The sequence below is a fragment of the Tachypleus tridentatus genome, chromosome 13 (assembly GCF_004210375.1).
Source record: "Tachypleus tridentatus isolate NWPU-2018 chromosome 13, ASM421037v1, whole genome shotgun sequence".
NCBI classification, from domain to species: Eukaryota; Metazoa; Arthropoda; class Merostomata; order Xiphosura; family Limulidae; genus Tachypleus; species Tachypleus tridentatus.
The window spans coordinates 109,206,187-109,224,341 of NC_134837.1; the positions used below are offsets into that span (position 1 = coordinate 109,206,187).

Sequence of the window (18,155 nt, forward strand, 5' to 3'; positions counted from 1 at the left end):
CTGTTCAGTGTTCAGCACAGTTTCATTGGGGGAAAATCTTTTGATAATTTTTAAAGAGGTAACAAGTCTGGATTTGATGTATCCAAATTTTCAGAAAACATTTTAACAGATACCACATAAAATAGTTTAAAAGTTATTGTAGTGGTGGGAGGTAAGGCTGGCTCATTAGAAGGAAGAAGATGGTTTTTATAAATTATAGTGAAAACAGGTAGCTATACTATATCAATGGGATATTTTTGATATCTTATACAATGATAAAATGTAAATACAATCTGCTTCACTTGTTATATTAACGGATTTTCTGAAGATTCTTATTTGAGCTCCTTCTGACTGTCTTAAAGCTAATGTTCTTGATAATGTGTTGGTATTAAAATATGTAATCTGCCATTCAGGAAAGTTAAAGTTGACTCCAAAACAAGCCTATTAATTTTCACATTTAGAGCCATTTTCTTTGCATTATGATAGCACACATAATAAAAATAAAGAGAATGTGTATACTATAAAAGATTAAACCTTGCTGCTTTTTACTTTAAAATGGCATTTTTTTCAAGTTAATGCACACAAATCATTCAGATAGAGCCTTTTTATAACAAGTTTCATGTAATCTTTACCTTAATAACTATTTAGTTCATATTTTATTTATTATACTTACACAACTCTTACTTCTGATAACCCAGGATACTTTTTAAAATTTTCCCTAATCTGCTGAATATGACGACCAAACATGAAATCTACTCTTTGCTTTGAGCCGATTGGAACAAAACCACCTGAAAGTATATGGATCACCCTTTTCTGAGAATACTCTTTTTTTTTTTTTAATACGAGACTAGTGTTATGTTAAATAAAGGTGAATAGTTTTTTTTCAATTATAAACAACAACAATAAAGAGAAATTAATTAGACAAAGTTGATAAACTACCTATACTTTGATTTAGAATATCTCAGTAGTTAAAGATTCAAGTACTCATTGAAAAAAACAGACATTAACAAGTAACACTACTTGCTTGAATTTTAAAAACTGACCATGATTTGATTAAAAGTCTGGAAATCATTAAAATCTACAAAATTGTATCACCTCCACCCGTGTTTGCACTTTGAACAAATTATTTCCTGGGATAATAAAAAATATCTCTTTCCTACACATACTTGTATCCATACTTTACTTTTTAAAACAAGAAGTTAGAATATAAAAATCATAATCACTACAACAAAAAACTTTATTTATAACTCTACAAAAAGTCAATTCCACAGCCAATTTTTTTTGCCCTTCAAGAGCAATAAATACACTTCAAACCATAACAAATAAGTCAACCTTGGCTTCTCACAAGATGACAAAGATGATTACATTAAGTTTAATTACACCAAAATTTCACTTTTCCTTTTATTTGAAAACAAGCTTAATACACTCTCTGTGTTGTGGAGAACAGAAAGAGGTAGTTGTAACTGTAGACAAACACCAATAAAAGAATAATGGTCTATACACACCTGAAAGTTTCCTTTTATTAACATCAAATACCACTTGATGAATAGATGGATAACTTTCTGCAGATGAACTCTGTTCTTTAGTTTGTTTTATGGTTGCTTCCAAACTGCCAAACTGATTCAGACCTACTTGCCACTATTTGGAAAAAAAAATATACATATAATTAAAATACATTTAGCAACATACATATATGCCTTTAATTTAAAACATTTAAACTAGATGAATTAAAACAATTTCAACATTTAGAGTCAGAATTTAAAATATTACATGCATGCTCATATTACACAACTTTTGAGAACAGGCCATTTATTACACCTTTACTTATATATGGATAAGTTCATCATAAACAATGATAAAAAAAAAAAAAGATAATCAAAATTTTCTTGGCTTAACATATCCAAGCAGAAGGTTTGCATCACAAGTTATTGTACTTATAACTTGTCATTTGGCAGCCTTGACACAAAAACATATTGTCACCAATGTTAGATTTCCACTGTTAATCTTATTGTACTTATACTTACTAATAAATTCCATTAAACAAACTTGTCACACAAGCACTTTTAAGGCCATGTACTGGCAGAGGTTGGAAAAGTTAATGAACCAATATTTATACCTTGTCATAAAATTAACTTAATCAACACTTTAAAATAACATTAAGAAATACAGTAGTACATTACTATTGTATCCTTTATCTGTTACAATTATAAGCAAGCAAAAATAAAAATAAACCTTTATCAGAATGCTGATATTTAAACCATTAAACCTACTCTTTAAACACTAATAAGAATTATATGGTAACAAGTTACAATACAACTTAATTACTATTTATCAATAATTAATTTATATAAATTAAAACAATAATCCATGTAATGATTTAAGTCTGTTTAGTTTAAGAGGTTCTGTACACTGGTTGATTACAGAATTGTCCCAATTTTTCAAGAAAACTATTCCAATATTTCTAAATATTAAACATCATCTAGTAAATAACTACAAATAAAAACACTTTAAATTTTTAACACTGCATTGGATTGTACAAAATTATCAAAAGGCTAATAGTACTCTAGAGCACTTATATATTGTTATATTGCTCACATACCTACCAACTTTCTCAACAAGAAAAAAATATTTGTAAAAGGCCCAGCTTTGTTTTTATATTTAATTTATTGTTCAATTGGTCAAAATGTGATAACTTTTATTTTATTTTTTGTTTAATAATGGTACAATATAAAATTATTGTGATCAGTACTAGCACTGACAATAAATCTGGAATGTATTTTCAAGCCTTAAAAAGCACCAATAACATTGGGTATGTTTATCTCTAAACCACTGCAAAGCAATGTGTTTACTTAGTTGTGAAAATATTGTCTTCATTATCCTCACACCTGGAACCTTTCTGCTAAGCTATATTTCCTATTCTGTCATTTTGGAGACACTGATACAGCTGAATGTTTGGTAGGCCACACAAGATAAAGATGTATAAGGAAATTTGTCTGGCACCAGGTTTTGAAAAAACAAGATACATTTCACTGAGTTATTAAAATATATTAATTACTTTTGGGATGTGTTTTCTATTCAAACATGAAACTTAGAAATATCTCAGCAAAAAATATGGAACATTTTAAAATGGAAATGAGTATGAAATTTTAAATGATTCTGTCTGTAATGGAACAGTTGGCAGGTATATAATCAAAAAGTGCAAACTTATAATGGAAGTGATAAAAGATGGTAACTAGGTAAGATTTAAATAAGAAGTTATTACCCCAAGCTTATTTTAGTACTTTTCTAAGCTTCAGTGATATAAAATATGTACATTAAATAGACTTAATGCTACTTTTTTTATAACCTTATGCAAATACTGAAAACAATAGAATTATGCATTTTTTACATCTGGATCCAATAATACAAAGCTTTTTATACAATTTCACATCTTGATTAATTAATTTCAATTTTAGTAATGGTAACTGGCCTACAGAACTTAGCTTTTTAGTTACATGGCTTAACTTCATTAATCAATTGATTTGAAATTTATAGAAGATTGCATTTTGCTATTCTGACTCCTCCTGTGTTATAACAAACACATGTTCAAGAACTCTGTATATTTTTATATAGGCACATTTACCTCTCAAACTTCGGTTGGGATTTTTAAGTACTAGGCAAAGATTCACATTATTATGTTGAAACAGTTACTGCTAGCCCATTTCAACAGCATAATGTTGTTTATGTATAAAAGTTTGCAATTTTCTTGGAGTACTTTTGAAGAGAAATATAACAACAGATGACTAGTAAACAATAATTTTCCTTTCTATTTCTTTTTCTATTTTATCAAACATGAACAGTTTTAAATCTGATTATTAAGAAAAAACAAAGTCTTACCAATACTTATAATGTCAATCAAAAGCATGACTGCTGTATGGAATCATCTTTGCATGCTCTTGATCAGTCATTTCTGGCAGGTTGTCTTATGATGATGTATAAGACCATCCCCCTAAACTGGAGTGGATCAAAGAGGTTGAAAGGATTTCCATATATTCTGAATTGAATTAATGTCTGGAGTAGGCCACTCAACACACATAAGTCTCCTTCTAAAGGAATGTCTCCACAAAGTCACAACCAACATCATCAAGTTTACAATCTTATCTAAATGTTTATGATCTCATCCCTGTACTGTAAAGCTGAACAGTCAGTATCCTAGGATACACTGAAGTCAGTCTTACCACAGAATCAGATATTACCTCAGACTAATATGATTGCTCCACTCAGTGCTCATGCTCAGCTTTGTTAATGTTGTAACAGTATTCCCAAAGCCACACACACAATTTGGTATGATGATCTGTAGAATGGTGAAAAAATATGGGTAAGAGAAATCACATCCAGTTTTGGATGGTACAAGCTATTTTGACTCGAGTCAAGTCTGGAAAGTTTTGTTATAACACTGTGCCAATAAGACTGTAATACAAAATTTCTATGACAGCTGTATGGAAAGTACAGTTTTGTTATAACACTATGTCAATGAGACTCTAATCCAAAATTTCTATGACCACATATCAGCCTCCTCAGGTTTATTACAAGAACTCAAGATGTATTCTGAAGGTCAAAACAGCTTCTGTGTTATTTAAAAGGATCTTAGCAAGCCTGCATTTGTTGGGGAGCAATGTTGTTGTACATTTGCCAATCCTGTATATTTCCACAGGTTCTCTGTCACTTCCAAACACTGAAGACAACATTTTGATTCATACCAAAATAGTAGCAAAATAGCAATAAGATGCTCTAACATTTAGCATACCAAGGCATTGTTACAATTCTTCCAAATATAAGCCTTAAAATATGTGTTTAGGCCATAAATATACAAGGTTAAGTTCTGGAACATAAACACTAATGAATAATGTCAAATTGAATTTGTTAATAAAGGCACCACTCATGATATCAATTTCTAATGTGTGATGAACTGTATAAAAACCACACATGAAGATGAACAATGCCAACTGTTGAATGAAAAATGTCAGAATGAGACTGATATAAGAAAAACAGCCAAGGAGAAAAGGGAAGAGGCTGACACTCCTGAAAATACAGGAGGAGTTAAAATCAGGGTTGATCTCACCAATATGGTACCACCCAAAGAACTTAACAGGACAAAGTGAGTTAGTGTCAGAATCTTTAAGAGCACATGAAGACCTGTCCAATCCTAGCTGAGAAATCTACTCTCAAAGCCAGAGGGTGAGGTACTGGAGACCAAAATAATGGGAATCAAGTATTCTACTGTGTGGTGAAAGTATCCATTTGTGATCCCTATACAATAGCATATCCAATCTAAAACTTCAGCACGAAACATCTATTTTGTTGGGATGAGAACTGTTTGGCCATTATACTCATTACCCCTGGAACATAAAAAGCAAGGAGAACAATCTAGTGACAGTGTACCTAAAGGAGAAAAATCCACTGCTCAAAAACAGAGACCCCCTTGATTTGAAATATACAAGACTAATGTGGAATTGTCCAAATAAAGCAATACCACCTTCCCTTGCAACAATTAAGCCCTGAGACACAGCAGACTGAACTGCTAAAAGGTCTAAGAGATTCATGTGAAGAGAAAAATTCTACTCTCCATAGTCCCTTAAATATCACATTTTCCATACAAACACACCAGCCCTGATGAGAAGCATTTGTGAACAGATGTAACCCCAGGCAATTAAGGTGGTAGAGGTATGCCTAATGTTGTATTGTTCCTGTCCAACCACTAGCTGAGATGCACCAAACTGGAATCTGACAATCCTCCTGGACAATGCAGCATATCTGTACATATGGTACACTGACCTTGTAATGACCACTAAAGGGCCCAACATTTAGAAATGGGTGCTTCCAAGGATTTCCACACCCCCAAAAAAAAACTGTGCATGCTGGTGGAGGAGGCAACAATTAAATTTGAAGAACCACCTATTCCATGGCCATAGTGCATAGAGAAAAAGGTTGGGCCTGGCTTCATCTGGAAGAAAAACACTGCTAAGTGGATGAGATATAGTGTAAAAGTATGAATAGACTTTTTTTTTTTAAATAAGAAACCCAGTCCTTACAACTTCTGATAATATAGGTTGAATGCAGAGTTCTTCTGGGAGGATGTGAGAAAAAGCCAATTGTCCAATAATGATGAATGTGAATGCTGATGGAGTGAAGACAATGCGAAAAAGCTCTGATTATCAAAATATGTAAGGAACAGATGCAAGACCAAATGGTAAAGCATGAAACTGAGATAACGCCTTAAACACTTGGCAATTGGGATATGAAGGAAGGTCCCTTTGATGTTGAATTGTGTCATTCATAATATGGGTGTAAAGAGCCACTGAAGGGAAAGAATGACTCCACTGTAAACTAACTTCCTGTCTTTTTTGGTTTTACAAACAGCAAAGAATTTAAAAAATCCTGATAGACGAGGTGAGTTGCTCTGTGTCTTCTTGGTACAAACCTCTGTGGATGGCTTGTGCTTGATGATTGGATGTAAGAGAGTCCTTGGGTAGTGGAAAGCCAACTGGTATGAGAGGCAGTGGAGGAGGAGACATGATCTGAATGACAAATCCACTACTAAGTGCTTGAATAACCTACTTAAATGCAGTAAATGTCTCCCATACTGACACAACCCCTATGAGATGAAATTGCACAAGACCTGACCTATAAGGTCACCAGTGCTGAAATCTCTGCTCCACCCTAGATAAGAATCCTTGTTAGTAAGGTTGGAAATGCTCTTGTGTTCCATGAATCATGGCACCAAAGCAGGAGGTCTGGAAATGTGAATGGAAGATGCCATAAAATGTTCTATAGAAAACTCTGGGGCAGTCAAGAAGTCAGCATATGAAGTGATGAGTGTAGACAGTCCACAACTACCCAACATTCAAAGTAGTCTGTACGTCTCCCAAAATAGACTGTCAGAAAAAAGTAGCTTATCTAAGAACCTTAAGATCTAATGCAGGAAGTTGAACTCCCTCCAGTAAGGCATTTTTGTCCAAATGATTCCAACAAGAAACCAATCAAGATACCAAAGAGAGAGAGCAGAAGCTGATAACCAGATGAAAGTGGAAGCCAATACATGACTAAGCTTCTCCAAAATTTCACCAGAAGACCTAATATAGGCTTCAAACAACAATTGCAAAATTGATTTAAAAAAAGTAAAACTATTGTAAATAATAAATTCTAGAAAACTGAGATGAAATAAGATGAACACTGACATCCTGTCTAGAACCCCAAGAAGAAAGTAGACTCAGAGTCCATATAAGGGTACTCCAGGTGATGGAAAGCCAAAGAATGCTGATCCAATATACAAGAAGGAAAATACAGGGCAGCATCCTCCTTCAAATGATCTGCAAACCTTCTTGCATGTACAACAATGTGTGGCAAAAATCAAAAAACCAGGCAATCAGGCAACAAGTTCCTTCCACTAAGGAAGGTAATGAGTAATAAGCCATAGGAGAAATACTCATAACATGACAAATATGTCTGAGAAAAGAAATGTGCTGGTAAAATAGTCTAAGTCTTGATCTCCCACAACTCAATCTTTAGAGCCAACAGAAGATAAAAAACATCAGATAGCATTTAAGATTATCACTGTATGTCCTGTATGGAAGTTACCTCTAACACACACTCCCTTAACATCCAGGGACGTGAGACTAGTGAGGTGGTAAAGGAGGGGCATTAGGAAGCTCTGTGTCTGAGATATGAATGTAAGTACTAAATACACAAAACACATCTCGAAAAGGTTTTTTCTTTTTTGTAAATTAAGAAAATAAACGATAAATTCAAACCCCATAATAAATATCAAAAATATTATAAAAAAAACATTGCAAATGTAGTAATAACTGAAGATAAATCCATATTAAACATTTAATATTATCTTTATAATTTTTGCCATTGAGAAAAAGTGAATAATGGAGAGCTTATATACAGACTGGGTATGGAGGGCACATTGATTTAGGTGAAGAGAGTTACAAAATTAAAACTGCTGTTGGTGATATAGCAAGGTATAAAGAGTGAAGCAAAAGAAGAAGAATTAATGACAACACTCAGATGTGCAAAGAAGAGAAACTTTCATCAGAATAAAACTAAAGTGTAAGAAGTTCTGTGTTTCAGATAAAGCAGCCTTTGATTTCTGTCAGAACTGAAAGTCATAATCCCCAAACAGAGCTTGAGTATACACATTTTGTTTACTATTTTGAACTGAATACATTGATAATTAGTTGATCATAAGAAAATTAATATAAAAATTTATTTTTTTATTTAGTACAGATATGATTTTAAGATTATTTTAGAATGAACATAAATAAAACTGAAAAGAAAGAGAACACTCTAAATGAAAGAAAATATTTGCAAGATTTCTCGTCCATTTTGGCATTACGTAGTTACGATGAGTTTCATGCCTACAAAGCTCAGATTAGCCTATTCTCATACTGTAGGCATTGTAATATACTGCATAAGCACATACTTGATGTCTGGTTGACTATTTTGTTGTGTCTATTTGTTTGCACCTGAGTAAGTTTTAAAGGTTAAGGTATGATGCAAAGACAAAAACTCAATAATAATAATTATTCAGTTAAAATTAATTTCTCTAGAGAAAGCAGTTTCTTAAAATAATAATCAGTTCTATTCTTATAAGACTAAATGTGCTACTTTAAAACAATCTATCTTGTGATCTGAAAGAATGTGTTGGTAACTGTACATACAGTAAAGTATATGTACACACCAAACAACTTTCTTCTTATGACAAAAATTTTTATAATGACAGAAGTCATACCAGAACAGAGATAAACTGAAAACATACTAGTTTGTGGATGACCTCTTCATCACACCCAACTTGTTGGTTGAGGAGAAGGACTACTGCCAGTTCATTGTATCTCTGGATATACAGAATCATTGGATAAAGATCCTCTTTTTCACTATCACTACAGTAATCTTCAGTGCTGCTTTCATCAGAAAGCACTGTCTCACAATTCTCAGAAACATTTCTGTCTTTACTATCTTCAACATTTTTGTAACGCCTGTGAGATTCAGATGATGACTGGTGGCTATGATCCTGTTTAACACCAACACTTTCAGATGATTCCTGTTTTGCGAGTTTATTTGGTGACCGTAAACTAAGAGAGTTCTGAAACAGGTTCAGCTTATTTTTATTCAAGTCAATGTATGAACTGAAATCTGATGAGTATGTGAACCTTAAAGGCCAATCCATGCTTTCCTTGTTGTTTAGATGGGGAAAACTGGTTAGTAGAGTATGATACCAATCAGTTTCTCCAGTAACTGAAGAAAACATTTCCAGATTTGAGTTATTGCTTTTAAGACGAACATCAAGATCTTGAAAAATAGGAAAATACTCTGTGGCATCACTAAATGTCAGAAAATTTTTCTCACTCAAAACTGGTTTCTCAAACACACCTAACTTAAAAAATTGTTCTTTCTTGACTTTGTTTCCAGGAAGTCCATCTTTATTTTCACAAAAGTCAGATGAGCTCACAGCATCCTTAGATAACAGAGAAGAACTTTCTGACAAACTAGAAGTTTGATACTTTAACCTCTCTCTTGAAGTTTTTGTCTTTAGATGACACCTTCGTGATGTCCTTCTACATCCTCCAATTAGAACATTAACTGGCTGATTATTAACAGGTGTTACCCGTGATTTCTCCCATTTTTTACATTGTAAAACTGGATCTAATGAAAGGCTAGACAGTGACTTTTGTACTGTTTGACACAGAGTTTTGAATTCTTGTTTCACATTTACATCTTTGATTATGGATTGGACCTTAACATCTAATTTGGGTTCAACTTTAGATTCAACAACAGACTGATAAAAATCATTCTTAGAGCACTGGTCAGATAAAATAGGTTTGGTGTCCCCACTTAAAACTGGAGCATGTTCCAATACTTGACCATGGTTATAACTCAAAGATGGGTATTTAGTAACCCTATAAGGATTCAAGCATTTTTGTTGAAGACTTCTGGGTTTGCTGCCATGGTTAACAGTAGCATTATGGATATTTGTTAGCTTGTAGAAATGTGTGTTGTTACAAACTTCTTCACTGTCAGTTGTAGTCAGTTCTTTTGGTGTAACACTGTTTCTTGTGGACCTGATACATTTCTGTATCTTGAAGCATGTAACTCGATTATGAGAATTTGTCTCTCTCAATTTCATCAACTGTTCCCGAGTTAAATACACTTGTTTCAGACTAACACCAGGAGGAAGCAGGAATTGAACACCAACATTTGCTGGATACACCTATAAATACAAATATATTTAAAGCAGTTAATATTATAAGTCTAACATAAAAAAATCATATTTTTTGTGCAGTATTTTAAATAAAATAATTTAAAAAATTTGTCCATGAATACATTGAGTATTTGTTTCGAATAGTCCATGTGCAAAGTAATTTTCATGTTAAAATTAAAAATACTTTTCCTCATCTCAAGGATCTCAAATATTCTTTGTGTAATCTCTAAGAACTGCTAAATACATTTCAAATATTTAAAAATATATATGTAAAAACGGCTTGTTTGGGTTGAGAAAATTTTTTACGTAGAGGAGTGAACAATGTTTCAACCTTCTTCGGTCATCGTCAGGTTCACTTTTTTTGTGGTCGAAACGTTCGCTCCTCTACATAAAAAATTTTCTCAACCCAAATGAGCCGTTTTTACATATATATTTTTCTCTACAAGTGGGTTTTCTCAACATCTTTGATTTCAAATGTTTATTTTCAGTAAAACTTTATAGTTTATCTGTTATTTTCTCTATCCTATCTCAAAACAGAATTGGTCAATTTGAATAATTTCATATCTCTTCCCCTCAAAAAATTAAAATCAATCTAAATCACCCCCTTTTTTTTTCTTTCTAAAATGACTAAATTGTAACATGAAACTACATTTGTTTATCCTAAGTAGCTCTAAGTTCTCAACAGTATACATTAATTTATAATTAAATGTTATTGGTTTATTGCCCTTTGAACTGTGTCTAACTTCTCTATGCCATTATAAGTTGTAAATCACTCAGGACACGTGCAACTCACATTACGCTATCAAATTACATTACCCAGAAGATACTACAACTAGTATGATCAGCTTGTGAATGTCTTGTGAAACATTTTTTGTTATATTATTATTAATTTTACTTAATCTATTCTTAACTAATCCAAAATATCCCTATTTGTACATTTTAATTTAAATACAGATTTGGATGAAACCATGATTCAGAACTATGGATAGAGAATTTATGAACAATCTGGATTTCCTCTATGAATTGGGTGTAAGAACTCAGATGCTGTTCTTTTGAGAAAAACAGGTGTAATCAACATATTACAGAGGATCCAACCTTTCAAGGCTTGTCATAAAAGTGCAATGGATGGTAGAAGCATTCAATAGCCACATACAACAATGATAGACACTAGACATATAGGGAATTATGTGCAAATTTTCAGTGCTCTTTGCAGTTGTTCTCAGGCTGTTTTCACAAAAATACAGAAACACAAGCTTTCACACAATGCATACTTAAAACTGATGAAACAACCCAACATACTAAAACAAATTATAGAATTCAAAGGTTGAGAACAAAATGGATCAATGCTGACAACAACTGAAGTAAATAATATAGTTCTGTCCTTTCAACAGCTGTCTCAAGATTATCTGTCGTCACTGAGCACCTAGTAACTGAGTATGCCAACTGAAGAAAGTTGTATCATATATACATGTATTTGATGATAGCTAGTGCGATATATGGATCAGTAGTAATTGATGGTTCACTTCTTGGAAAAATTCAGTCCAGATATAGTTAATGTAAGATGCACTGGATTCAGTTTGACAGAGTGACCCACCTATACTAGTCTACTACTATCTACTGCCATGCACTCATAAATAGTGAGGGGTGCTGTGCACTCATAGCATTAGTAATGTTGTTCTTATGTCTCAAAGAGCTGAGAAATATTGGCTCCATACCTGAAGGTATTCAGGATGCTTGAACCATCACTGATAAAGCTTCTGAAGAATCAAACAATAACTGAAATTGGAATTGAACACTTAGTATACTTGATTCATTAAATGTGACACTTTTATGACTGGATTATGGTACAAGATTAAATGCAATTTTCATATTGTTGTGTGATTTTCAACACAATTTCACAGGATAATGTGGCAAAACAATATACATAAATAAAGAAGATTATAGAAAAATTTCTCTTTTATTATGTGAGATATCAACAGCTACATAAATAAAGAACAATACAGAAGTCATGTTACACTGAAAGAAGCAGAGTTACCACTGTAACAGTACTGATGATAAATCATATGAAAAAATGTACTAATGGATAAAAGTTATAATAACAAAGTGTGAAGAAAAATCATAAAACATTACTTACCTCATGCTGCAGAGATTGAAGAACTAGTAACATTCGAGTCATTTCTGGAGGGAACTGAGAACACACTACCCTGAAATTATAAAAAACAAAACTGTGAATCTGTATAAGACCTCCAACATGAAGCTATAAAGTTTCAATACTTAATCAAATCACCATTGTCACAACTTATACACTATTAAGATCTTGTAGGTTTTTAAGACCTTTTTATAATTAAAGTACAAGATTTAGAAACATAAGACCAGGTTATAAAGAGACTGCATAGTGTCAGTTTTGACTTAACATGGATTTACAATATTTTAATATTTCAACACTTTCTTGGCACATATAAAGAACATTATTTTAAAAACCCACCTGCACAGAAATAAATTTGTTGCAATGGAAGTTGAGAAGATAATCATATTGAAAGACTTTCACACATAGCTACAAAAGTTATTATAAATTATAAATGCCTAATAATATAGCCTAGTGCTCAGCATTAGTTTTTATAGGTTTTCTTTAGTCCTTGGATAAGTGAGGCAGTTTCTTACTTGCTTAAACTCTTGTTCCCTGATATGGTTAATAAACAAATAAAAAACTAAAAATTTGTTAAGTTTAGAAAGTTAATTATTCAGAACAGAGAAGGACAAAATTATTACAAGTATTTTACTTATTTCTAAAAGTACACACACACACAAATATGAGAAGTTTATGTTGTACATTTTAAAATATGCAAACATGGAAGGTTTATGTTGAACATCTGAAAAAAACATACAGTAGGTTTATGCTGAGCATCTGAAAACACATAAATGTGAGAACTTTATGCTAAACATGAAGACTGACTGAGAACATACACAAAGGTATATCAGTTACATGTATGTTAATTATGCACTTTGTTTCTGAAAACCTTCAACTTACAAGGATACTTATTTGATGAATGAGCCAAGTGCTCTGTCCTTTTATTCTGTTTTAAGGTGTTTTCTGAAAAGGAAAGTTTTTCTACTATTGCAAGAATTAACATTCAAAAGCTTAACTACTAATAAAATTGAAAATTATTAAATAAAATTGAACAATTGAGAAATAGATCTATATTTTATTCTTAATACAACTTTACAAAAGTGAAATTAATTTTACACTTTTCAATTCATTTTTGACTTAAAAGTACATGCTTCAGTTAACTGGGATCAAAATTGCTTCTTAGAGCATTAAGGTTTGCCTTTACTGTCATTGTTAAATATTGTTCAATAAACATTAGTTTAGCTTTATAAGAAATGACTTAAACTTTTGTACATGTTTTTTTAATATTCATAACTGCAAACTGTGTTGAAAAATATCTGAAGCACTAAACCTAAGCACTTTTTACAAGTACTAACAACTTAGTTTTCATCAAATAGTTTCCAGTCACTTCTACTGATTTATGGAAAAACTACTTGTACAACTAAGGTTATTAAATATTCGTACACATAGAGACAAAGAAATCAAAACTTTTCAATCTCTAACTACTAGTCCTTAATTTGCTAGTTTAATTTTCAGAAAATATTTGAGAAAGAATAACATAAAACTGGTAAACTTATAACATGCTTAGCTTATTCAGCTAGTATTACACTCAAACACAGCAGCAAGGAATGTGTATTTACCTTGCTATGCACTTAAACACAACAATAAAATTTCAATTGGTCCAATTCCAGTTGATGTTTAAATTACATTCTCTAATTCAACAACCCCAACTTAATACAGTATTCTATTAAAAGTATATTTCTGTTCCCTTTGGAGCTAAATTTAAAAGCAAATGACTAAAACAGTATTTTTAATTAATTTATTACTTGTGAAGGTATTTCCAAATTGAGTAAATAACTCTTTGTATAGCTATAGTAAAAATGAAATTGCCTTTTTTTTCTTGTAGAATTGTAGGGGTGCAGCGATACAGCAATATCTTATGAGTATATATCGTGAAGCCATGACATGGCTGTATTAATACAGCATCCAATATAATATAATTTACATAGCTTCACAAAATTTGGCAAGATTTAAGTTAACATTATAAGTCTTTTGTACAGCAAAACCACAATTTCTAACAAAGTATTTTTGCTAAAAATTAAAGTTCTAATATATACAGTCAAAGTAGTTACTGCTCTCTCTATGTGTAAAAGCAATTTGCATGTTAACATTAAAAACATTTTCGTCCATCTAAAAATTAATCTTCATATTTTATCTGCTATATTCATAACCTTAAATTTATGTGAAGTTGGTCATTTTGACCAGCCTTGTAACTACTATCAAAGACTCAAACTAAATTACAATTATCCTTTTTTTCATTCTAGAATTACTTTAAATTGTAGCAGGAAATATATTTGCTTACATTAAATAATATAAGGTTCTTAATATTATATATATATATATCTGTTTCTAATAACATTTTGTTGTTAAGACTGTTAAACTTGGTAATAAATTGGTTGTAAAACTTGTGTATCTAGATACATATCGTACCAACTATCATATCAGCCCTATAGAACAGCAACTGACTTTTCCTGTAGAATACATAGCCTGCAATGGCTCTAAGACACTTCTCATATCCATGACCAAGTTAATAGAATAATTTTACACAATTATAATTACAAAGTGACTTACTTTTTTTTGTAGAATACAGAGCCTATAATGACTGCAGAATATTTCTGATATCCATGAACAAGATGTAAGGCTTCCAAGTTGATAGGTACTTGAAACTGTTGATTAAAGAAACTTAGACTATTACATTATTTTCACTGTCAGTTAGCTTACTTTGTTGTGTGTCATTAATTTCACAGATTTTACTTTTTAACAACTGAATGACTTATCTGGATATCCAACATTTCCATTACAAGTAAGAACTACTAAGTAAAAATAATGGAGAGTACATACAAACCATGATGTGTCTACTACAACTAGAGATGACAAGTTCTTTCATCAAAAGCCAAGGAGTTTGGGGCCAAATGGGATACAATAGACATAGTAGTGGTTGCAACAATTTATAATAACAAACTGCTTGAAAACAAATGTCAGTGGGAAGTGGATTAAGTCAATATAATGTAATTTTTCATCTACTGCAGAACTGTTTTTAATTAATGGTAAGGCTTTTATATCATTATATTATTGATTTGGTTTATCACTATATATTTTTAACTATTATTTTCTTTAATAAACCTGCTTATTATTCAAAAGAATTGGTTAATTATTAAGGTATTATTCTTGACCCTGGAGTGGGTGGGTCAAGTAATCAAAACATAAACATGTCTAAATTTGTAATTATTTAATAAGAATTTCTTAGTGAAACTACAGAAGTTTGCATTAACTGTATTTTAATGCAAAAAGTATTACTGATAAAGATTATATAAATTCACACACATTTTATTCAAACTTATTTAAGTCTCTCATTTGTTTTAATATATATCATGGCTTTTATAATATTAAATCCTGTAAGTAAACACCACAAATATCCCTTTCGATAATATCTATTGGACACTACAACTGAAAATTTCTATATCACATTGAAAAGTATATTTACATGATATAGCACTAAAATAATATTTATTTACATGATGCACAGATGTGATGGACTAAATATTTTTTACATAGGTGTCTATGAGTTGTTGATGATATATTTTCTATGATAAATGAACAGAATGTGCTCTGCTTGTTTTAAAATAATATACTCAAAAACACATTATAAGTATGGACAAAAATTCTTTTCACTATATATATCATAGTTCTATCTTAAATACTACACAGTTCTTTTCTTCCTGTCAAATGTCCACTTAAGCCAATTCAGTTACTTCAGAATTCAGTTGAAAAGTCAAAATATATTTTTCTCTTAAATGCTATCAGCATAAGTATTCTTTTCTTTCAGTCTTTTTATCCCAACAGTATCAGTGTACAACTTATTTACACTGCCTCACGATTTATCACAGTTGTATCCTGAATTTCTTATACTCGTCTTTTTCATATTTAGGCCCTGACTTCCAATAAACATTTTATTCACATATTAGCTGGTTAACTTTACATCTTCTAGCCTTTCTCTGACCAAACGTTGTTTTTTACGTGTCTGTTTGCTCTCTTCCCATTCTATCATCTGGCTTCCACTATTTATATCTCTCACTGAGGCATTCTGTAAACTTCTGTAGCCTTGACATCATCAAGAACTTACAAACACAGCTTCCAATAAGCATTTGCTTTTAACTTTCTTATTATAAAAAAACTAAACAATCAAGATATATTAGCTCACAAAATAAATTAATTAATATGAACTACAATGAGCAGTCTTTTATATCTGAGACACACAAACATGAAACTAGAAAAGCAAACTTCTACCTCGGAGTCATTAAGATATGGAATAGCTGAGAAGGTAAGAGAAAGGGCATCTCCAAAATGTTGGCTGACAGGAAGATAGTGTTGCCAAATGATGCGCATTTCATCTCGAAACTTAATTCTGTTCTTCCCACATATCTATAGCAAAAATACAATTATTGGAATTACGTTCTATCACTCAAAGTTAATTTAAGATTTCTAAATACACATTTCAATCCAAACTGTTAGCAGCAACAAAAAATTAAATGTGGCTGAAATTATTTAAAAAATTCTACAATCTACACTAATATTTGTTGATATTTTGAGTTCAAGAAACACAGATGAGATCCTAATACATGTACAATGCAACACAACTGAGATCATAACACAGAATGCATGAAAGTAATGACAACCGAAATCACCTGGTGTGTGAAAAGTAACAACAATCAGCATGAAGTATGTGAGAAGTAAATTCAAATGAGATCTTACACAAGTCAAAAAGTGAAATCATATCTATCTACATATGCATACCTATAACACAAAAGGTAGCAAGTGAGAACACATACAGTATATATATAAATTACTTCAAATGAGATCATATATGAAAATGTGAAGAAGGTATTCACAAATTACATACACTAATAAATGTTATTATAGCATTACAATTAATTTAAAAACTTATTAGCCTCCAAACCACATAAGAATTAATTATCAAGGTAAAAACTTGGGAAGTAAACATAACACATCCTTTACAAAAAAAAAATTTCCAAGATCAGTTCCAAAATGATCATATCTACTACATATATCCTACACAATGTTGGTGTTTAAAAACTTTAAGGGCTTCATGATTTTAAAACTCACAGAAAATATCAGAACTAATATATATCAAAAGTATTTCAATATTTGATATTTTTATTTTATCATTTACATCCATCTGACCTAAATTGAATTTTGTATGGACTTTTTCTGTTCTTTTTTTTTCTCTTGATTCTAAAATGATATTTCAGTTCCTTTGTTGAGTACTTCAATAATTCTGAGCTTGGGAAGAAAAGTAGCAATTTAAAACACAAGTAGTTTAGCCATCTGTGATGAAGTTTAGTAGTTTTTACAAAATATTGTTTCAGATTTTTTTTGGTTTATTTATCTATATTTTGAGAGCTCTGTTGCTTTTTATAGATTAACACTTTTAAGACTCCAAATTCATATATTTGCCCAACTCAATAATTCTTGCCTTGCTTCAGGTTTTCATCAAAATTAATACCCTCTTTCCTAAACTGCTTAGTTAATCAAAGACTCAGTATAGAGGCCCAAACATTATTTCATAACCAAGAGAAAAGTCAGAAGTTCTTGGAAACTCAGTTCACAAGGTGAACACACTGTTTAAATTCACTATGAATTGAATTTGTCTGGTTCTATCTAGAATGTTAGAAATTAGAATTCTGATAAAGTACTTCCCCTCCTCTCACAATATTAGCTAGAATTCCACATTGATTTTGAAGAGTG

The 18,155-nt window shown here is 31.4% G+C and overlaps 1 protein-coding gene across 5 annotated transcripts in view; it reads right to left on the minus strand.

The window, feature by feature from the left end:
* The window catches only part of LOC143240881 (uncharacterized), a 55,231-nt gene that overhangs the window by 2,370 nt on the left and 34,706 nt on the right, over nucleotides 1-18,155 (minus strand). For all 5 annotated transcript variants that reach the window (XM_076484102.1, XM_076484104.1, XM_076484103.1 and 2 more), the window contains 6 exons: nucleotides 16,677-16,811; nucleotides 14,961-15,055; nucleotides 12,357-12,426; nucleotides 8,783-10,231; nucleotides 1,485-1,617; nucleotides 653-767 (listed from right to left, as the gene is read on the minus strand). In XM_076484102.1, the coding sequence (XP_076340217.1) occupies nucleotides 653-767; nucleotides 1,485-1,617; nucleotides 8,783-10,231; nucleotides 12,357-12,426; nucleotides 14,961-15,055; nucleotides 16,677-16,811 (1,997 nt within the window). The remainder of the gene's footprint in view (nucleotides 1-652; nucleotides 768-1,484; nucleotides 1,618-8,782; nucleotides 10,232-12,356; nucleotides 12,427-14,960; nucleotides 15,056-16,676; nucleotides 16,812-18,155) is intronic.